This window comes from Erythrolamprus reginae, chromosome Z, assembly GCF_031021105.1.
Source record: "Erythrolamprus reginae isolate rEryReg1 chromosome Z, rEryReg1.hap1, whole genome shotgun sequence".
NCBI classification, from domain to species: domain Eukaryota; kingdom Metazoa; phylum Chordata; class Lepidosauria; order Squamata; family Dipsadidae; genus Erythrolamprus; species Erythrolamprus reginae.
Window position 1 is genome coordinate 25,639,010 of NC_091963.1, and position 24,466 is coordinate 25,663,475.

The 24,466-nt window shown below is 37.5% G+C and overlaps 1 protein-coding gene across 1 annotated transcript in view; it reads right to left on the reverse strand.

Moving 5' to 3' along the window:
* Window positions 1-23,019, reverse strand: part of LOC139153771 (A-kinase anchor protein 9-like) — a 62,525-nt gene extending 39,506 nt beyond the window's left edge. The window contains exons 1-5 of the mRNA XM_070728147.1: window positions 22,740-23,019; window positions 9,397-9,651; window positions 5,888-5,932; window positions 2,151-2,204; window positions 1,626-1,796 (exon numbers count right to left, since the gene is read on the reverse strand). Of these exons, the coding sequence (XP_070584248.1) occupies window positions 1,626-1,796; window positions 2,151-2,204; window positions 5,888-5,932; window positions 9,397-9,651; window positions 22,740-22,787 (573 nt within the window). The 5' untranslated portion in view covers window positions 22,788-23,019. The remainder of the gene's footprint in view (window positions 1-1,625; window positions 1,797-2,150; window positions 2,205-5,887; window positions 5,933-9,396; window positions 9,652-22,739) is intronic.
* Window positions 23,020-24,466: the final 1,447 nt, after the last annotated feature.

Consider the following 24,466-nt stretch of genomic DNA (forward strand, 5'->3'; position numbering starts at 1 on the left):
AGCTAGAAACCCTATCCTCTACGATCCTCATATATCAGGCACCCTTTTTTGCAATCGGAGAGGAGGAATCTGCCACCTGAAAATGCTTTCATTTAAAAAGTTTTCAACACAGTTCCCTGGGCTTCTTTGGGAATCAGGCTCCGACCAAGACAGCCAAGCCACAGGGGCTTGGTGGAAAGACCAGTAGCATGTTTACGCAATGGCAGATGTGCTGCCTCTCAATCGGGACTTTCTGAGAAGAATCTGAGAAGAAGCCTGGCTTTCAATGCAATTTGCCAGGATGCTTCAGGAATCAGGCTCCATGTGGAAGTGAGGATCCCTGTCACCTGGAACCACCCAAAAATAATGCAACATGCGGAAAGTGTGTGTATATGTATGTTACATTCGGAGTATAAGACACAGTCAGATTTCTCCCTGCTTTTTAGGGGGAAGGGTGCGTCTTATATCCAAAATAATATAGCTCATTTTTTTGAATAATATTTGGAAGGATAATGAAGGATAGACAAGGAGAGAAGGGTAGCATACAAATCTAATTTATAAATAAACAAATAAATAAAAACCCTTACATTCTTAAAATAATTTAGGCATAAAAATAAAGATTTGCAAGTAGGCTATCACAAAAAAGTTACTTCAGCATCTTCCACAGTTCAAATTTTATTCTATTTGATTTCTAATTAAGCAAAAAGAAGCTACTCTAAAAGCTAAGGTATCACTTTTCAACAAATGAATCAGCAAACATGTGAAAAACTCTTAAAAACATCAGTGATTAGAGCAAAACTCCTTCCCAAGCTGAAGGAAATCTGGCAGATGACCTGAATGTGTTCTACTGCATTTTGACAGGAAACTACAACCACCTATTTCTACAACCTACCTCCCAGTCACAACCAAACCTCCTACAACTGACCCTATCCCATTGGGTTCACAACCCCTGGTGATCACAGAAAAGGAAGATCTATTTCATAAACAGAAGCCAGGAAAAGCACCAGGCCCAGACCTGAACACATTTTCCCAGTAAGTAGTGCAATAGTCCAACCCCACCCTACCGAATTCTCATGGGACCTGGAGCCACCTGATCTCTAACATTCTATGCAAGTTTCCTTTTCAGCTATCACTTCATTAAAAACTGGGGCGTGTGCAGAGAGGCAGGGAGGAGTGAACGAAAAAACATAGACGCAGTAACTGTGCAGATCCTACTGTAGCAACCCATTTCTGTACTATTGCTCAACCTACTGAGAAAATGTGCTCAGGTAAGCCAACGCCCAATTCCTTCTAAGAACTGGACCAGAAATTTAATTGATTAGCATAGATTTATACGTCCAAGTTCCAAAAAGTGGATAAATTTTATTGCACCCTAATGTAATCAGCCTCTTTATTGATTTGTAAAAACACTAATTTCACTGTCCTTTGCCTATCAAAATTAGGTGTTCTAAAAAAAAACCAGTCCTATTTTTTAAATAGAATTAAAGTCAAAACTTTAGAACTGAACCAAAAAATGTGGAAGCTGAAGCAATAATTATACTAATGTACTTCTAATACTAATATCAATAAACAAAACAAAAAAGTGAACATTTTCAGCAACTCAGATGTTTACCAAGCATGCAGAAAGCAACATAAGGTATTTATACCTGTTGCAATCCATCTGTACCATACGCTGCCCTCATTTCTTCTAGCTCTTTATTTAGCTCTTCAATCTCTTGCTGCTTTCCAGCCAATTCATTCTTCATCATTTCCCGTTCTGTTACAGTATTCTGCACTTCGTGATCAGTATACTTCTCTTCAAATTCCAATTCTTCTTCCTAAACCAATTCAACGTTCTTAAACCCAGCATGGTATAGTATTTTTTTTAGAGTAAAGATATGTAAAAAAAACTTTTTTTGCGAAATGACACAGTAGTTTAGAGCATTGCTATGCAAACTAACTTTATTAGTGTAGCTTGCTCTATAACAGCAGCAGCATATTAATCGAAATTAAAATTTAAAAGTTGACTTTTCAATACTGTGAAAATGCAGCAGAAGGATAAAGCACATAAACTACAAATTGTTATGGCATGCAAGTAGCAGAATTGCAGTTAATAGTCTTAATTCATTTCTCAAAGCAAACCACTTAGTGTTTTAGTCCTAACTGCCACAAATTAACTATAGATACTGTACCCTAATAAAGTCAGAAGACACATCAGTTCTTGTCATAAAATTGCCACCATTTATCTGCATGAGAAAAATATCTATATTGGTTATACTTTAAAATGCAACTTGGAGTGCAATTGAAATAATTGCATTATAGGAAATAATTATATCTTCTAAGAAGTCTACAGAAATCTCATATTTACTCCTGATTAATTATATCTCAAGTTTTCTTAATCAACACAAGAAAATACTCTTGCTATTAAAATAAAATAAGGAGAGTCTTTTTTTGTAATATTTTCCCACCCAAAAGACTTGGTTGATAGAAAATACATGTTTAAAGGATTTCATTGAACAATTAGTATTTACTGAATCAGGATTTTTTTTCTTAATGCAGAAGTATGCATAAAGCTCATTAAGTGGCTCGTGCAATCTGCTCTCGCCAAGGTGGGGTAGGTGGGAGGGGGATGATTTTCTCATATTACACTATATTAATTTATTTGATACTTTTTGTTAGTTTTTAATGTTTTAAATGTGGTTTTATAATCTGTAAACCACCATGGGCGAATAGGCGGCAATATAAATTCAATAAATAAAATAAATGCTTGATAAAGATATCATGAATTATTTGAGTATTTTTAAGAAAATACTTCAAGGTTTCCATTGCATTGTAACACAAACCGTTTTTCCACCAAAAAGTAATAGAAATCTAATAAAGTTTGTCATTTAATTTCAGGAACTATAAGGAAGTCTTATAGAGATGGAAGCACCTAACCAAAACTGACAATGCTAAATTGGTCAGACCCGATTAGTAGTGGGATGAAGGACATCAACAAATCCCAAGATTAAGGCTAAATTGAGAGAGAGAAAAACATGGAAGAAAAAATTATAAGCCACTTCCATTCTATTGCCAAAAGTCTACATAGACACATTCAGGTGATCATTGGCAATTGAACTTGAGGATAAACTTACTGGGTATGATTTCAAGACTCAAATGGAAGAAACAGAAGTAACAATTATAAGTAACTTATATTTGGAAAAGACATCACAAATTCTGTTATTCCAAACATACTCAATATAACAGCTGATACAAAACTCCTGAGATTTTCAGAAAGTTGGATTCTGAGTTGTGGAATATAATTTTATTTGTTAAATTGGTAACTGACACCTTACCTATGATACTGAAAAGCAGAACTGAAGAAAATTGAAATATTAGATATTCTGACAACGGTTAAATAAATATGTATGCATACATTGTTAACACAAACATATCAGAAACATTTTTTGCCTCTCACAATTTATCCCGGAGTGATTGACAGATTTTGAGCTTTTAGTCCTGATTGGTTGACGGATGAGGTCAACCCACTGACTGTTGTCTCCACCTATCTGGAGAATATAGCTTTCAGGACCTTACATTCCAAGCTCCTGCTGTGCTCATTCAAATATTTGTGCAAAATGAAGCACAAAAAATAATGAGATATCAAATATTTGACAATGATGTATTAAATCACAAGATTCAAAGTGCAAGTGAAGTAGCCTTTAAACAGTATCTCTACTAGCTTATGGGGGAAGGAGAGAAGTATCAAAACTTTGTTTTCACTATGGTCCATCCATCATGTTTGAGCTATTATGAATACTAATAGATCTCTATGAAGTTCAATAAATAATTTGACAGAGGATACAAAAGATGTGCTCAACAACAACTTGTATGGATGAGTCTCTCGATAAGAAATAGTCCTATGGGTGAAGGAACCAATATGAGTTGGACAATGGCACAGAACATTAAAGAGATTGGATTTCACTACAACTCTGTGTCCTGTAGTCAATCAGTCATGACTGTCAACCTCCTGCGGGGGGTGGGGGGGTGGAGAAAACTCTTTAAGAATTTAATGCCATGCCCCCAAAGAAACTCTTTGTCTTCATTCTAAAAGCATTATTTACAGTAAAAAAAAGAACTGTCTCTGGAAAGCACTGTTGTTCTCCTTTTACAAAAAAATAGAAAAAAAGTATGTTGCTTATAAATGAATGGCATTCAACATGTGGGCCTGACTATAATCATTTTCTAAGTTTCCAACTATAGGCCTGATATAATACAACTTCTTCTGAATCCATAACTAATTCAACTTATTTCAAATTCTAATAATCAATTTTATGTATATTTCTGTAGCATGTGGAAGAAATCCCATCGCAAGAGGGTCAGACACAAAAAAGAAAAACTTAAATCTGATCTGTCAGTCAGATTTAAACCTATCAATCTGGAGAGAGAGATGAGGGAAATTCAAGAAATTCAAACTCTAAAGAATCAATAAGGAATATTAAATTTTACATGGCTTAATTTTTCCTTTGTACTTTGTTTTCATGGAAGGAGCAGAACAGATCTATTCCAGCTTGACTTAGAGACAAGTAAATAAAGCCCTGTTTCGGGGATATGGAAGCTAGAGAATCAAGAATGACATAACTATATAAGAGCAATGGAGCTAAAAGCAAAGTAACAATTTGGATTTGTCTTTGCTTCATTTTACTATACTGTGATTTATTCCCTTTTGCCTATTCTATAGGAACAATTCTTCAATTGTTCCACTCTTTGTTTTTTGTTCTTTGTGGTTTTTTTTTTTAATTTTAGGTTAAAATAAAAAAGGGTTTGATTTCTTTGCGAATCAGTCTATTCAGAGAGGTTTTTAACTTTATACACTTCCTGCTAGCTAAGCTACTGAGAAAAGTCAAAAGTGATTCCATTTTATTCAAACATTAAAATACTGCAAAGAAGAACTAAAGAGTGTGCTGGCAGCATACATAGCAAGCTACTCACAAACGTATGGGAAGGTGTAGCAGGAGAGTGGCAAATAGAGGTACCAAGGGGATCAGTATATAGTACCCCTCTCATTACAATGTTTCAATGCTTTTATTTAAGCATTATAAATATTATTTTTTGTTATATGATTAATATATTTATGATCAACAGTAAAAAACAAAATAATCAAAAGTACATTAATGCTTAGTACAATTAGAGTACAGTGTTCCCTCGATTTTTGCGTTCCGAGACCGCCCGCGAAAGTCGAATTTCCGCGAAGTAGAGATGCGGAAGTAAATACACTATTTTTGGCTATGAACAGTATCCCAAGCCTTCCCTTAACAGTTTAAACCCCTAAATTACAATTTCACATTCCCTTAGCAACCATTTAGATTATTACTCACCATGTTTATTTATTAAAGTTTATTTTAAAAAATGTTTTTTAAAGGCAGACGAAAGTTTGGCAATGACATATGACGTCATCGGGTGGGAAAAACCGTGGTATAGGGGGAAAAACCGCAAAGTATTTTTTAATTAATATTTTTGAAAAACCGTGGTGTAGACTTTTTGCGAAGTTCGAACCCGTGAAAATCGAGGGAACACTGTATATGTATATAATACAATAAAATTTCTACAGACATATAACACTATCTATGTGCATTGGTGTGTGGGGGGCGGTGGGGGCGTATTGTAAACCGACACAATTACACAGCACAAAATAGTTCAATAATATTTGTAAATTATTGATAGACCCATTTTTACAAAGCTATAACATGTTATTTGGTCATAAATATTCCTCCTAAAATTATTTTTAGGAATACTTAGACGTGTACTGTCGACTATCTTTCATTATGCTGATTGTATAAAATGGTTCACATAAAATAAACTGATGTAGTAAAAATAGAGCATAAATAATTTAAAGCAACATTTAAAAACTATGTTTTCTTAAGCAACTTATAAGAAATCATCATCTTACCTCTGAGCTGTAATCATCTGCTGGAGTGGAAATCTCACTTTTAAGCTAAAAGAGAAATAAAAATAAAAGAATTAGAATTTTTATAGTATTCTAACGTAAGAATATAATGAAAACCTTCAGTATCTTGAACAATAGTTGCTAGGCAGCATCTGTTATTGCTAAGACTGCTTAAAATTAACACACATTTTAAAAAGATGCTTATATTGGGAAAATGAAGCTAAATGTAGTGACTTTTGAAAATAATAATAAGGCTTGAATAATAAAAATTACTCTTGAGAATTGGTAATTTGAATCTCTTGATATTTCTCTTTCCTGGAATTAAATTGCAAGAAACCTTTTGGAGCCTATAATCAAGTTGAGACTTGTCTTGAGGCATTAGGAAACATTTTATTTTACTGACTTTGGCCATATTTGAATCCTGGTATATAGCTCTAGTAAAAACTAACATTAGAGGGAATTCAGCATCACAATGATGACATTCCTTAAAGCTGACTATGATATTTCATACAATTGCAGGTGGGGGAAAATTGATTACAGCAGCCAATCTTAATAAAAGTAGTTTTAGCTTTACTGTGAAATTGATTTCCTGGTCTGGTTTATCTAGTGGGGCTGAAAGTTGGGTCAGAATATGTGTTGTGCTTGATATAACCTGCTCAGATTCTTTCAGCAGTTCAGTGGTCTCCAAATATAATAAAATAATTATTAAAGCCTGGCTCTTCTTAGTCTTTTGCTAACTTTTGATGCCATCAATCATGATATACTTCTGGACCAACACAGGGGGTTGGGAATGAGGTCATGGCCTTCATGAAGTTCTCTTTCTTCCTTTAGTGCTGGTTCCAGTTAGTGTAGATGGGAGGACAGAGACCTTGCTGTGTAAGTAAGTATTTCTGAGCTCCTCAATATCATTGTTCTTGTTTTACATTTACATGACACTACTGGGAAAGGTCATCCACAGCATGAAGTTAGACAATATCAATATGCTGACAATACCCAATTACATATCTCAACTCTGAGCCAACCAAGTGATACTGTCAAGTTTCAATTTCAATATCTAGAGCTAGGAGAGTTTGGATGCAAATGTATTTCTGTTCAATCTTTGACAAAAGAAATGGCTGCGAATTTGGAGGGGCATTCAATTCCAGAGAACTTTCACAGTTTTATATATGGCTATGTCAGTGATGGCAAATCTATGGCACGGGTGCCACAGGAGGCACGCGGAGCCATATCTGCTGGCACATGAGCTGTTGCCCTAGCTCAGTTCCAACGTGCATATGTGTGCTGGCCAGCTGATTTTTGGCTCACACAGAGGCTCTGGGAGAGCATTTTTGGCTTCCAAAAAGCCTTTGGAGGGATGGGGAGGGTGAAACACGAGCCTACAGGGCCTACAGAAGTTGGGAAACAGGCCATTTCCGGCTTCCAGGGGGAGGAGCTGTTTTTGCCCTCTCCAGGCATTGAATTATGGGTGTGGGCACTCCCACATGCGCGATAGTGCGCATGCATGCTCTTTCGGCACCTGAGGAAAGAAAGGTTCGCCATCACAGGGCTATGCTATTGCAGACAGAAATTGTGTATAATTTTGAGATTCCTATAGATTTCTGATTCCACAAATTATCTTGCGTGATAAATGCGCCCACTTATGAATTGGGAGCTCTATTCAGAATCAAAGGCATTCTAGTTATGTTTTATCTAGATTACTACAATGTGCTTTACATTTTGTCCTTGAAAGCCACTTAAAAACAACAACTGAGTATGTAGCTGTTCAATAGAATGTGTAAAAACTGTGGGTGGGTAGATAGGATAGAGAAGGGAGGGAGGGGGGGAGGGAGGGAGGGAGGGAGGAAGGAAGGAAGGAAGGAAGGAAGGAAGGAAGGAAGGAAGGAAATGAGCTTCCGCAGGAAGTTGCTAATATTCTGTGCGAATACATATCTTGTGAATTCATTAGATAGGCAACATTTTAAAATTTTACCTATATTTCTCCATGTTTGTGAAGTGTTTGTAATCCTTTACAAAGAATAAAGAATAATTTTACATTAGTCAAAATCTGTATTGCATTGACACTTTTTTCTTAAAAATTACTATTTATAAATTGAAAAATACTAATAAGGTTAAGAGTATGTTCAAATTTATAGATATAAATATTTGAACATTTATTTTGTATTTTGTGTCTACTGATATAATCTTTGAGGATCCACCAAGGACTTCCAAAAGATACAAAGCTAGTTCTTGCTTAATGTCCATTTGTTCAAGCATTGCTTGAAATTAGGATAAAACTGAAGGGACTTACAAGTGGTCCTCAAAGTTCCTAAGTGGCTTCTTTTTTTGCACACTAGTTAAGAAAGCTTGTATGTGAGAAAAGCTTTATCTTTCACATGCTGGGCTTTTTTCGCAAAAGAAAGCCCTGGCTGGCATGTGAACAGAAGCCCTGGTCTGGGTGTAAAATGCCTTAGCTATACCCATGTGAAAGAAGGCAGCATGAAAGAAAGTCCTGACAGGTGTGGCAGAAAGGACAGAGATGGACGTAGATGGATAGATAGGTGAGGAGAGTTCAAGCAGAGGCAGCCTGTAAATTTAATGAGGCCCATGATGAAACAGATCTATTGATCAATGGAATTCACTTAATCATGGCAATGGAGATTGCTGAGGTTGCCAATGGCAAAATGATGTGGTCATGTGACATCACACTAACACCACGGTGTTTAGTGACAGAAATTCCAGTTATAATAATCAATAATAATCCTATATTACATTGCAATAAAACCAACTACGAATTCAATATTTACAGATTGCCACTAACCTTTACTATTTCAAAAAAAGAGAAGTCAATGTAGATTATTTGCGAGATCATTTTAAAACACCACAATTTCAATAAATGCTATGTAGTGTTATTTTTAAAAACAATATTTATAATCTGTATTAATCCTATCAAACCCTGGCACTTTAATCTCATATAGTGGTACTGTTATTAATACTATTTGCCCATGTTAAAAATAGTGGTTACTTTAACTTTTACACAGGAAAATTACTTGCTTTTACTTTCAAAACAAAAAAGCATTATTTACAATATATAATATACTATACCAGAGCATGAGTGCCCACACCCATAATTCAATGCCTGGGGAGTGCGAAAACAGCTTCCCATAGGACTTCTGGAGGCCAGAAACGGCTTGTTTCCCAACTTCTAGTGGGCCCAGTGGGCTTGTGTTTCACTCTCCCCAAGCTCCAAAGGCTTCCATGGAGCTGGGGTAGGGTAAAAACGCCCTCCCCCATCCCCCAGAAGGTTCTCTGGCAGGCAAAAATGCCCTCCCAGAGTCTCTGTGCGAGTGAAAAATTAACACACATGCACTTTGGAGCTGAGCTAGGGCAACAGCTTGCATGCCAGCAAATATGGCTCCCTGTGTCACCCGTGCCATAGGTTTGCCATCACTGTACTATACCATTTTACAATAAATAGCCTCTAACTTTCCTTGCATTTTTTTATTATTTTAAATATCAAAGTCTGCAACACTTACTTCTTTGGTGTACGTTTGATCATGCTTGATTATTTCATCACTGTGCAGAGGTTTCACTGTAACAGATTCAGATATAGCAGCTGCTCCTCTTTGAAAGCTATGTAAGGACGCTTCTTCTGTTTGAAATTGGTTAATATCCACACTTTCTTGTATTAGTTCTTCATCTTTGATTTTTGATATCTTCTTCTTCTTCTTCTGCTTCTTAAATGCATGCTGCCCATCAGAGTATGCTTTTCGTTGTCTAAACTGTGCAAGCTGAACATAAAATGAAATCCTGTTAGAGCATACAAGGGCATTTTTATAGCCTGTGGGCCACATCCCACCTTTTAGCTGTCCCTGCCTGGCCAAGGCGGCAATGGCAGAACAGCAGCGGTGGGGAGGAAGCGGGATGGAGGTCACAGCCCACCCCAACAACCCACATTTCTCATCTGGCTCTTTGGAAAAATTGCCAACTTCTATGTTAGGGTGAAAGACTTCCAACATATTATATATGAAAATATTTTTTTAAAATGTATGATGTTCTACATAAACTTGCAATCTAACTGTAGGTTGTTATTTTTACATATGAAGGTTTTTTTACATAACATCAGAAGTTGTAGTACAATAAAAGAATCAGTATATAGCCTATTTAATATATATCTTGAAATCTTCAAAGTAGTCAATAATTTCTTAGAAATAATTCAAAATAAATTCAAACTTAAAAATAGATAACATTTTATTGTCGGGGGGGGGGCATGGTGGCTCATGTGGTAAGATACTGGGCTTGTGCACCACTTAAATCGAGAGCATAGTGGTTCAATTCCCATGAGTGAATAAACTGCAGAAGGGACAAAAAAGAAGACTCTCCTGATTGCCTAGAGGCATTCAGGCATCCTGTGGGTAAGATAACACCATCTGAAAAAATTCCTTTCATAGAGGCAGCCAACCACCTTAGTAATCCCTGTCTAACACATACTATACACTCACTCACTCACTCACTCAATCAATCAATCAATCAATCAATAAACAAACTGTATTGTCATCAAATTTTTATTTCCCATGCAGCCAGAAACAAATACAACCTCCCACCCAATGTTTCTGAAACCTTAAACTTCAGAAAATGTGATTTGACTTTATTCTTATGAATGTCAACATTTTTTAAACATGCCGGGGGGGGAGAGAAGGGGGGAGGGAGGGAGGGAGAGAGAGAGAGAGAGAAAAAGAAAGAGAACCGGACATCCTTATTATTTATCATTTGAGAAATAATTTATTTTTTATTTTTATTTTTTGTCAAGCATGTATAAGATAATCGATATAAATATAATTCATGTTTATGAATACATGAAAGGGATACAAATAGGTATAATAGATTAGCAACAGTAGGCACGATAGTATACTTATGCATTACCCTTACAGACCTCTTAGGAATGTATTCTGCCATTTGAATAAAAAAACAGCAACAGAAGAAAATATTTGCAGAAAACAAAACAAAAAATGAAGTATTTACAAATCAGGCACAACATATTGCATGTGTCTCTGAAATAAAATAATTTTTGCAATACACTTGCTTGGAGTATTGACAGTCCAGCATTTGGCTTCTCTCCCACTCACAGGAGGAGCTTGAGATTTGTAGACCAAAAATATTCACCTATATATTTAGCCCTTGCTTCTTTGCCTATTACTTAACTAATTTGTTTATTAACTTTTTATGCCACCCATCTTACCTATAAGGTGACATTGGATGGCTTAGCATGTTCTAATTTTAAAATAGCAACACTTGTTTAATATCTTATGAAAGCCTAAGTATTTCATGGAGGAGGGGAAAGGAAGAAAGGATAATTTTTCTTAGCTTTCTTTCCAGTTACTCCATTCAGCTATTTCCATCAAGCTCAGAGGAAAGACAAGAGACTTACTTTCATGGCAAAAAAAAAATACTTTCTATTCTCTGAAACGATTGCTATTATTGATATTTAACATCAGTATTAGCAAAAGCCTGCAAATCTACTCAACTTAATCTTAATAATTACAATTACACAGTCATTTTTCATTATATCAGATATATTTATTAACTACAATCAAACAATAAATGCTTGTTTTATATGACTGAGTCTCAAGATCAAACAATCTGGTTTTTAAATGATGAAAATTTGAATTTAAGTTTTAAATGAAGACTTGGTTCCACGTTTAAAGTATCTGCTATAGCTCAATTATATTCTAATTAAATATTGAATTATTTTGACAATTTAAAATGCCAATAGCAAGAGAATGGGAAAATGTGACTATTACAAGTAGTCCGTAACTCAACCATTCATTTAGTGAAGACAGCACTGAAAAAAGTGACCTGACCGTTCTTCACACTTATGACCATTGCAGCATTCCCATGGTCAGGTGATGAAAATGAAGGCAACTGGCATGTATTTACAATGGTTGCAGTATTCCAGGGCATACAACTATCATTTGCAATCTTCCTAACTGGCTTTTAACAAGCAATGTCAATAGGGAATAGCCAGATTTTCTTAATGATTCTGTGAATCACTTAACAACTGCAGATCCCAGTTGTCATCGTACATCAAGAGCTACTAGCATTCTAAAATTACCAATAAGATATTTAATCAGTTTAACAAATCAAAGTATTGGGGGGTGGGGAGAAATCTGTTTAAAGAGCCCCAGGATGCCAAGTAAGACCATCACCAAGTCAAGCTTGGCTCCTGGTTACTGCACGCATAGAGGTACATGGCAGTATTATAGAAGTAGTTGCCATTATCTTCTTCCAAAAATACTTTTTTGATAACGGCATAATTAGCTATGTGCAGCCAAGAGCTTATTTTCACACACAACAGCAATTCGACTACACAGCAAACCTGAGAAAACACTACAATGAGGAAGGCTTATCTGGAAGGAAGCACCAATGAAAGTGCCATGATTTCACGGCAAGTTTTGTTTATAACCCCTATCACATAAAGAATGGGTGACTGCCCTGATCCATTTCTGCAATGATTTCACTTCACTTTCTATTGAAAGGAGCAGGTGCTGGCCCAGTTGGCATGTTGAATTAATTACCAGTAGTCATCTGATGAACATTTAGCCTTTTTGAGTCTTCCTGAGCAATATTTGTTACTTATTATAGCTTTCCTAAGCAATTTATTTCTCAAAAGAACTCACGTAAATTACTCTCAATTTATTGCCCCATGTCACCATATCTTTATGCAAACAGAAATACTGTAGTATTTCTACATATATATTAGCTTTTAATTCAATCAGTGGATAATTGACAGGAAAAGTTATAAACTGAATCAATCTCTTTCTGTTTCCCACACGTTTCCTTAGTCATAATCTCTTATCCTCCTCAGCATTTTTCTGCTCTGGAATATTCTATTGTATATACTAATATAAAATCCAGTTATACCATGAGAAAGAAATCCAGTAGACAAGTTTATGGACTATACTAGAGATTCATTTGGTCCTGTTTTAAAATCTTAAAACAAATCTGAACAATATAAAAAAAGCACAAAACCTATCCAGCAGACTCATTCCTGCAATGGCAGGTGCCTATATCTTACCTCTATCATCTTCCTTCGTTTGACCAAGAAAGAGGAGAAGGGCGGCATACAAATCTAATAAATACTTAAATACTTACTATTACTAACAGAGAGTTAGCAGTAGGAAAATTCATCACCGAGAGCAGTGTGTGGCAATAGAAAAGATGGAGAAGTTGCCATGATTTAATCATTTTTAAAAGAATTCCTAAAAATGCATTGTACAGCCTTAATAGTATTTACAAATAGTTTATGATTAGTATCCTGTTTCCCCCAAAATAAGACATTCCCTGATAATAAACCTAATCTGGCTTTTGAGTGCATGGCAATAAGGCCAAGTGCTTATTTCAGGATTCAAAAAAAATATAAGACAGGGTCTTATTTTCGGGGAAACATGGTAGAAATTTAAATAATGCAATATTGTGACTTATAGTGCAAATGATTAATAAATTCAAGCTCATTCAGTGTAAGGCAAAATTCAATTAGTGTGAGAGTAACACAATGTGGTTGGGACTAACATGCAGTTCCCATTGGAGTTTTAGATACAAAAGTCACAACTAGGCCCCTAAGTCACACAAATATATATAAAAAGAAAAGAAAATATAATTAGACTTGCAAGATTCTTTTCTAATACTCCGTCTTAATTGTTTTAGGTTCCATGAAATGTAGATCTGTGTTTCTTGGTCTGGTCTACATCATGGGAGTAACATAAATTTTGTAAATCAGATTATAATTTATTTCAACTCAATATATCACTGTAATTCTCATACATATTTTAAAAACATATTTCAGTCTACATTCATTCCAATAAAGTAATTTCATTCTCTTTATTATCCATTTATTCTGCCGGAGGCTCTTTGTCAACCCTTAACTTACTTCCAAAACAATTTCCACTAAAATCAAAATGCAATATATGCATTTTTCTGCCTATCTTAGCTATTCCTTGCTCTACTTTTTTTTCTCTATATAAACATTATACAAAGGGACTCAGTGGCTCAGTGATTAAGACACTGAACTTGTGGATCAGAAGGTCAGGAGTTCAGCAGTTTGAATTCCTATTGCCTTGTACAGATTGAGCTCCCGTTGCTTGCTCCAGCTTCTACCACCTAGCAGTTCGAAAACATGTAAAAATGCAAGTAGAAAAATAGAGACTACCTTGGTGGAAAGGTAACAGCCTGATGGAAAGGTAACAGCATTCTGTGTGCCTTTGATGTTTAGTCATGCCGGACAATAACCATGGAATTGTCATCAGACAGAGCTAGCTTTTTGGCCTAATGTCGGGAATGACTAGCACATATGTGCGAGGGGAACCTTTACCTTTACCTTAAACACTGTCCGGCATGACTAAACATCAAAGGCACACAGAATGCTGTTACCTTTCCACCATGCTGTTACCTTTCCACCAAGGTAGTCTCTATTTTCTACTTTCATTTTTACATGTTTTCGATCAGTTTCCGGTCACAATTCAAAGTGTTGGTTATGACCTATAAAGCCCTTCATGGCACCGGACCAGATTACCTCAGGGACCGCCTTCTGCTGCACGAGTCCCAGCGACCAGTTAGGTCCCACAGAGTGGGTCTTCTCCGGGTCCCATCAACTAAACAATGCCACTTGGTGGGACCCAGGGGAAGAGCCTTCTCTGTGGTGGCCCCGGCCCTCTGGAACCAACTCCCCCCAGAGATTAGAATTGCCCCCACCCTCCTTGCCTTTCGTAAGCTACTTAAAACCCACCTCTGCCGCCAGGCATGGGGGAATTAAGATTCCTTTTCCCCCTAGGCCTTTACAATTGTATGCATGGTATCTTTGTATGTATGTTTGGGGTTTTTTTATATTAAGGGGTTTTAATTTGCTTTTAGTATTGGATTATTATTGTACACTGTTTATGATTGCTGTTAGCTGCCCCGAGTTTTCGGAGAGGGGCGGCATATAAATCCAATCAATCAATCAATCAATCAATCAATCAATAAATTATACAATATATTTATTTTCCCCCATGTTTGCAGCAATCACTAGAAAAACTCCACATATTTGAAATTTAGAAATCAGATATAGGAAAATAAAGAATAGAATGAAATACTGTATAACTTGTCTTCGACTTAAGACTACTTATTGAGTGACTATTTGAAATTACAAATCTAAGAAATTATTATTATTATTATTATTATTATTAATTTATTTATTTTTATTCAATTTTTTTTGACACCCTTCTCCTTAAGACTCACGGCGGCTTACAACATGTTAGCAATAGCACTTTTTAACAGAACCAGCATATTGCCCCCACAATCGGAGAGGGGCGGCATACAAATCTAAATAATAAATAAATAAATAAATCCAGGTTTTCATTTTACCCACCTCAGAAGGTTGGAAGGCTGAGTCAACCTTGAGCCGGTGATGAGATTTGAACCGCTGACCTGCAGATCTAGCAGTCAGCTTTAGTGGCCTGCAGTACTGCACTCTACCCACTGCACCACCTCGGCTCATCATTATGATAGTGCTGATGAAATTACAGACACTGCAGTGCTACCACTGTTAATATCATTCACCTTCCATTATGATCAATTACAGGGACATTTAAGCATCCCCCCCATCTCCCCAGCATCCTATTCTGCTCAATCCCTGCAGCACCTGGGGGTTTTTCCCAGCCCACTGAGCCTGCTTCCACCTTGCTGAGTCCCATGCCCTACTCCCCACCCACCATCATCCCACCTTTTTGAAATATCTTCAGGAAGCAGCTGCTCCACTGCATGGCTTTCCATGGTGCCATTTGGGGTAGCGAGAATGAATTAAGGTCACTTCAAAATGGTGCTTGTTTGTGGGATAATGCCACATGGTCTCTAGAGATCAGGGAACAGATCAGACTGCTCTCAAACACAGGCCCTGAAGCTCCCCTAACGATAATGGCAAGAGCAAGGATTGAGATCACTGATTGAGGCTGCAAGGCAATTACACTGGCACTTCATTTAGCAACTGTCATGTCTTGTGGAAGGAATGTGTATGCTTTATTTCAGTCATAAATTGAGGATTATCTTTAGCTTATTGCTTTATCCATAGGAAAAATATTTACAAATCCAAATAAATAAATAGATAGATAGATAGATAGATAGATAGATAGATAAATAAATAAATACTTCAATGAAAACCTCCCTCCCTAAAATGAAGAAATACATTCATAAAAGTTTATGAACCACCAGTAAAATTATAGAAATTATAAAGCATATAAAATTATTAAATCACAAAACCTCCTGTCTGTTTTATTGATTATATTTCTCCATTGTGGGTCAGTTGCATGGTTCTGGAGCTGCTAGCCACATATTAGGAAGTTGCAGCTATCCTAGCTGACTTACTTCAGCCATAGTAGCCCACTCATCTTGCACTCCAAGATTTCCCTTGTCTTGCATTCTCCTCCATAGCTGACCTTTGATGGCTTCTTGCTCTCACTATTGTCAAAACAGTCTTTGCCTGGCTGCTAGGCCAGATTGGGGCTGGGTTTTACAATGAGGGGGGGGGGGGAAGCTCTAAAGCCAATGAAAAACAGTAAGCCTCTTTGGGCTGTAGCTTGAGAGCTGCTTTTGCCTATTTCCCCCCAAGCCGCTGAAGCTCAATCCCATCCAGGCCCAGGAGCATAGCCAAAAAAACCCAACACATTTTGGCCCACTGCAGCTCTGGGATTGCTGCTGATTTCACACACCAACGCAATTCCAGCGCAGCCTGGTTGTGAGTTCTAGTTCCATCTTATACATGAAAGCCAGCTGGGTAACTTGGGGCCAATCACTCTCTCTTAGCCCAACCCATCTCACAGGATTATTATTGCGGGGAAATAAGAAGAGGTATTAGATATTTTACATTGCCTTGAGTAATTTATTAAACAAAAATAAGGGTTTGATATAAATAGCTGAAATAAAATTTATCATTCTAAATAATGTGCATATAAATCAGCTATATTTTCCTCAATGAAATCAGCACACCAAGTCTTAATGTAGGATTAACCTATAAACCGACAAAATATCATTATTTTTCCTCACTTGGTGAACATTAAAAAACATTTTGAATTGCTTAATTCTTTGGAAAAACATATACTGCTTTTCACTAATTTGCCTTAAACACTAATCTGCCTGTAGCGTATTAATAAGAATGAAAAAAGCACAATTTTTATAATTCAAAAGTAAAATTCTGCTGTAAAACTACTATGAGAAAAAAAACCTCAAAGAATATATAAGTATTTTTCAATAGTAATATAAACTTATGCATAATACCTTAAAAATTAACTCTACTAAACATTGTTGATTTATTTGTAATTTTTCACTGTCAGTTACCCTGCCAACAATGATTATCAAGTTTATTTAACAAGGATGAACAGTATCCCTTTTTTTAATCCATCAGCAACATATCTTCTAATTTTTTTATATAACTATAGATCTTTTTTTTTAAAAAAAACCTACAATACACACCTAAAGATATAGAACATTTCAACAATAAAGCAAGAGCATCAGCTATTATATTGGATATAATTATTTGCTTATATTATTCAGAGATGTAAAAGTGCTTTCTTTGTTCTACAGACAAGATTATTATTCACTATCACCATATTTTACAAGAAGATGTACACCCACCCCCAGCATGTGCATAATATAAAGCTCTAACAAATAAAGTAAAATTTATTCATTTCTAGGATTTTCTTCTTCTACAAAATGATAAAGACTGGATAATGGAGATAACTGCTATTGAGAGAGTCCTCTATAAGCAGTAGGATGTTTAAAAGAAATATAGAAGGGGAGACACACCTATGGATGAATAAGATTACTTCAGGAACAAAGGAATCAATCTTATAATAGAAAACTTGGGTTTAATTATATCTTTATATGTTTCTTCAGAAAGAAACATAAATTAAGCAGGTGACCAATTTTGAGAAAGAAAAATGTTTTACAATTAATCCATTAATCAGCCTGTAATAGCTAAATTGTAGCACATATAAAGCAAATTGCATACATATATGTGAGAAAGTCTAGAAAAATCAGTTGAATTCTAGGAATTAACTAGCACAGAAACAGGATCCCTTTTAGTGCAGTCTCTGGTACCAAATTCATCCATGTGTACATTCTGTATTTGCTTTATTGAAAAGGATAAAAGAAATGAACACAAAGATACACACAATGGACTGTGGTGGTTATTTTATTTTGCTTGGTTAAGGCCTTTGAAAAATTCTCTACACTGGGCAGACAGTGTACAGAAATATTGAATTATGAATGTGAGTTGCTTATGGAATAATTGTGCAATTTGCTCAACATATGTATTCAAGACTATATTAGTGCCAGATAACTGGAAGAATATCATTAGTGATTCTCTGTATAAAGATAGCATAAGTGAATGTAAAACTAGTTAAAATAGAAAATTGATGAAAAATAAACAGAGATTAGGTAAAGTTAGGTAAAGGAATTTGAAATATTTGTTAATAATAATTTACCATTTAAAATAGCAAAAAGATTCACAAATATTTAGTTTTCAGATTGGATAAATACACTTTCTGTTCTGAAACTTTTCGACATGACTTTTAGCTCTTTTAGGATTTTTAAATATTGCTTTTAATAATGCATTGATAATATACTTTCAATGTTTTGCGTTGAATGTTTTCAATAAATAAATATGGCAAAAATACAATAAGCATAGTCCTAATATTTTAATGAAACACAATTAAACGCAACAACTCCCTCTGGTGAACTTCAACTTCAGAAATATACCAATATTATGCCAAAGGTGATAATATGGATTATCCCAAACTGAACTTTGTTTTCCCTTGGAAACATTTTGTTTCTCATCCAAGAAGCTTCTTTAATTCTGAAGAACCATCACTTGTATGACTGATAATCTTCACAAACTTCATATTATATTCTTAGCAACAATATGAAATAACTTGCATTCTTCCAGGATTTGTTTGCCTCTTCCCCAATTAAGATAGAGACCTGCAATTTCTGTGGCTTCCATCTTAAGCAGTAATCAGATCTACAGGTAGTGCTCAATTTATGATTGATTGTTTAACTTTATTCAAAGTTATCAAGGGCCTGAAAAAGATGCTTTATGGGCAAGCCATCATAAATAATGCAAATCCCCTTCCCACAATTATATAATTTAAAGTTTGGTGATTGGCAATCTTTACAGACTTCTGTCTAATTATCAAGCATCCAATAATCATATGATTGCCATTTGCAATATCCTCTGTTGGCTTCCTCAAAACGTCAATTAGGAAGCTGGGAAGAAAGGTTTCAAATTGCTACCTGCTGAGAATCTCTCTCACGTTGGGAGTTGTTAAGAACTGAATTCTTTTCATGAATTGGAAAAAAAATGGACCTCATGTTCCCACATCCCACTAAAGGAACTCCCTTTGAGTTATATTTCTGCACTATGCTAAAAATAGTTCCTTTCCATATGTGGAGGGGAGATGAACTTTGGCGGGATGGGAAAATAGACCCCAGATCCTGATGATTTGAGCTCTGGTTCTACACCCTATGGAAGAAGTTCCTTCCTGCACAGAAGTTTAACACAGTAAAAAGCTGCAAGTGACCTTGACAGTTTTCTTGCCCAACCGCCTGCTCAAGCAGAAACCCTATACCAGTGATGGTGAACCTTTTTTCCTCGGGTGCTGAAAGTGTGCACATGCCCATACCCATAATTCAATGCCCCTCCAGGACATGTGCGTGTGATCCCCTGTTCATGTGTGTGCAACCACCCCCACGCTGCCCCATTCCCTGCACATTGTGTGCATGATGCCCTCCTCCCACATTTTCCAATTTCCGGTGGGCCCAGTAGGCCCATTTTTCACCCTCGACAGGTTCCAGAGGCTTCCCTGGAGCTTGAGAAAGGCAAAAACGGCCTCCTCCACTGCCCTCAGAGGCCAAAAACACCATCCCAGAGCCTCCATGTAAGTCAAAAATCAGATGGCCAATGCATACATTTGCACTGGAGCTGAGCTAAGGCAATGGCTCGCGTGGCAGCAGATATGGCTCTGCATGCCACCTGTGGCACGCGTGCCATAGGTTCGCCATCACATCCATACACCATTTAAGACAAATTGCTACCCAATGTATTCTTTAAAACTTCCAGTGATGGAATACCCACAATTTCTGAAGGCAAGTTGTTCTACTGGTTAATTGCTTTTACTGTCAGGAAATTTCTCCTTATAATTCTAGGTTGGTGCTGTTCTTGATAAGTTTCCATCCATTGCTTCTTGTCCTACTTTCAGGTGATCTGGAGAAGTTGACCTTCTCTTCTTTGTTGCCGCCCCTAAATAGTAACACTGCTATTGTGTCATACTCTCTCTCTCTTTTCATTATACTAGACATCCCTAATTCCTGCAACTGTTCTTTGCATGTTACATCTGACTATCCGGTGTAAAAATAAAGCTCAGATCCTGATTACTTGAACTCTGTCCCCTACTGAAAGCTAGCAGCGGTTTCAGCCCTAAACAAAAAGAAGCCAAAATTCAAGCCAGATGTTTAGCTCCAGAATGCAGAGGCAGCACAGTAAAGAATATGGTGTGCCTTAAACGAGTGGAGAAATCTCGGGAGGCCCAGAGCAGGCCACATAAAAAGTTTCTCTTCTCTTAGGGCTGAGAATTTTGCTTGGATTTCAGCTCTGATTGGTGCCATTTAGGGTCTCCCCAATATCAAAGTATCCTATGCTCCTTATCTGGGAGTATGTTCAGTTAGTAATTTCAGAGTGTCATGATTGCTGTCATTGAGCATAGCATTCCACATAGATAATCTGAAACTGAACACACTCAAAACCGTAGAAATGGTGGTAGACTTTAGGAGAAACCCTCCCATCCCACCACCTCTAACAATACTAGACAATACAGTATCCAAAGTAGAGACCTTCACATTTCTAGGTTCTATCATATCTCAAGACCTGAAATGGTCACCTATCATCAAAGACATCATCAAAAAAGCACAACAAAGAATGTTCTTTCTGCACCAACTTAGGAAGCTTAAACTGCCCAAGGAGCTGCTGATACAGAGGAATTATTGAGTCTGTCATCAGCACTTCTATAACTGTCTGGTTTGTTTCTGCAACCCAACAAGACAGACACAGATTTCAGAGGACAATAAGAACTGCAGAAAAAACAATTGCTGCCAACCTGTCTTCCATTGAGGACTTGAATATCGCAAAAGTCAAAAAGAGGGCTGTGAAAATACTTATGGACACCTTGGATCCACTTCTGGTGGGCCTGGTAGGCCCATATTTTTGCTCTCCCCAGGATCTAGAGGCCGGAAATTTATTTATTTATTTAATTTATTTATTAGATTTGTATGCCGCCCCTCTCCGAAGACTCGGAGCGGCTCACAACAAGAAATGCCCTCCCAGAGCCTCTGTGTGAGCCAAAAATCAGCTGGCCAGCGCATACATCTACACTGGAGCTGAGCTAGGGCAACAGCTTGCGTGCCGGCAGATATGGCTCCACGTGCCACTTGATTCGCCATCTCAGCTCTATTCTATTATGTGAAGTTCACTTAACCAACTTTTTGGTCAACAACAGATTCTGGTCTTAAATTTAAGCAATCCCTGCTTAAACTTCAGATATACATTTATTGATTGAATAAAAAGATTCACATTAAAATTATTTCATAAATTAAAGAATTCATTATCTCAATCTAGCAATGCAAAGTGTTGCATTGCAATATTTTCAACATCCTTGACACTCAAGGATGTTGAAAATATTGTTGTAGTTACTTACAGGTATCTCATAATTAAGTTCTTGTCAAACATTATGCACATTAAAAATGTTATATATTTTCCATTTTTTAAAAAAATTACGAATATCTGATGCCCCGGAATGTGCCTTTTTAACATTAACTGCAGCGCAGGCAAAATGATTTAATTTTAAATTAAGAATGCAATCCATGCAGTAATCAAATTACTTTCAATTATGAGCTCACTGGCCTATTTGAGCATCCCAAAAGTAAGGGACTAAGGCGTCCTGAGCCATTTATATATTCAATCCTGTTACAGGATTGTTAAATAATTAGACATTATAAGTAATTAAGTTAAATAATTAGATGTTATAAAGATTTATTATGCACATAGCTTATATATTCCATCAAACAGAGGTTGCAGAGGGTGTATACAGGTTTCATTATCAATTTTTCAGTGACTTTGTTCATCTTTGTCTGCTGTATAGTGCTTTTAAATTATAAATCTGACTTAGGGGCAGTACTCTTTTGCCTTGGTTTTTAAGGCACCTATTTATAGAGCGAGATAGAATAAAGTGCGATCCTTCCAGCCATATGCCATCCCTTGCTCTTCTAAAATAGACATACCAGTTGGGACCTGTGGCATTCATTTCCAAGGCATGTACAACCTCTTGCCAAGAGCAACAGCTGTTCCCGAGCCAATACGTTGATACATATCACAAGCAGGGAAGAAAAAAGCGCCTTGCTCCGGAGCCTACAATCTGCCCCGAATTGCGATGACAGTTGCACGACAAACACACACACACATACAGTACACACAAAGAAAGAGTCGTACACAAAGGAAAGCACAACATGGAAAAGTCGCCAGGGAACGTCTCGCTCCCTCAGCCATCCGCGATTGAGCTTTATTAACTCAGTCGCCGCTCCTGACAGCGGGAAGGAAGCAGGCGAGCAAGCTATATATAATATATACGTTACTTAAGGGAAAAGGGGCGGGACGGGCAAGCTTTATGTTCCTCACCCACCCATGGAGCCCGAGCCTCCCGCGCCACCCACCTATTTCTCTCACCTCACCCACCCACCCACCCACGACCGCGTCCGGATCTGCCTCCCGGCAACCTTCCCGCGCTCCCTTCTCTCCCCTTACCTTGGCTTTGCCGGCCTCCAGCTTCTTCTGCCTCTCCTGCTCGTCCATAGCTCCTGTTCGGGAGACAAGACAGTTAACGACGCAGCCAACTTAAACCCAGAAAGGGAGACTTGCCCCCAAAGCCTCCGAAAACACCGCTCGCTCTGTGGGCGTCAGCCTCTCGCGCTCTGCCCGTCCTACTCTACGGGGTCTGAAGGCGCCTCGGCGGACGCACCGGCGCCGCCATCTTCAGATCCACGTAAACACGCGGCCGGGAAAAGTGACGTCCGCGCCGCCGCTCTAAGAACCCAAGCTCGAGGCTTTTATCGAGAGGGCCCGCAAGGTGGCAACCGAGGAGAAGGGCGGTTCTTTGAAGCCGGCGGGCGAGCTCTTTTCCTCTTTTTTAATAACTGCATTTTCTTTTCTTTTTAACTTTAGGGCCTGAAGGCAAAGAGCTCGAGCCGCCTACTTTTTTAACAACAACAACAATCCTGTGGGTATCCCAAAGGTGGGGTTTTTTCAGGTCTTTCTTGGTTTGTTTTTTGTTTGAAGACGTTTCATTTCTCATCCAAAAAAGCTTCTTTAGCTCTGATAGTGGGGAATGGAAGGGATATATATGCCTTGCAAAAATCCTTCCATTCCTCACTATCCTGTCAGGGCTGAAAAAGCCTCTTGGAGGATAAGCGAAATGTCTTCAAAGAATAAAAAGTCCAGTTGTCTCCTGAAAAAAACACCTTTGGGATAACTAATATTTGGATGGCTGAGAATCTCTACAAATCTTGTGGGTAGTTTGGGCTTAGAGCGGTGTTTCTCAATTGTTTTCTGTTATGCCTCCCCCCAGAAGTAAATATTTTGCATCCCCTCTCAACTCTCCGATCTGGGTCCCAATGGAATTTTAGTGTTAATATTTATTATTGTTGTTGTTGTTGTTATTGTTGTTGTTGTTGTTATTATTATTATTATTATTATTATTAATTCAATTTGTATGCCGCCCCTCTCCGAAGACTTGGGGCCGCTCACAGGATATAATATAAAACAGTGAATACAGAGACAAATCTAATTAATTAAAAAAACTATGTAAGCTAAAACTCCAATATATTAAAATCAATCAAACAAATTCAATCACAGCCATACATCACATTTATTGGCTATTGGCTAATTGCCCCAAGCCTGGTGACATAACTGAGTCTTGAGACTCCTGCGAAAGGCAAGGAGGGTGGGGGCAGTACGAATCTCTGGGGGAGCTGATTCCAGAGGTCTGGGGCTACCACAGAGAAGGCTTGTCCCCTTTGCCCCACCAAACAACATTGTCTAGTTGACGGGACCTGGAGAAGGCCCACTCTTTGGGACCTAGCTGGTCGCTGGGATTCATACAGCAGAAGGCAATCCTGCAAGTAATCTGGCCTGATGCTATGTATTATAAGCTGCAAACAAACTATTGGCTGCTCTACCCACTTACCTGGGAGTAAGTCACACTGAACTCAGTGGAGCCTGGTTTTGGATAGGCAGGAATAGGCTACTGTGGTTAGGACCCTCTTTTAAGACTAGCTTAATCAAACTGATGTTTTGGGGTCACTAGACTGGGGTGGATTCCTATTATTGTTGCTACTGGTGCGTTACGCACACAGCTTTGGTTAGCTTGCACATATGCATGTCCCAGCATGTTTGCTTCTGTGCATGCGCAGGAAGCAAAATCTTGTGAGGGGACATGCACATGTTTGAGAATTCGGCATGTGTGGAAGGAAAAA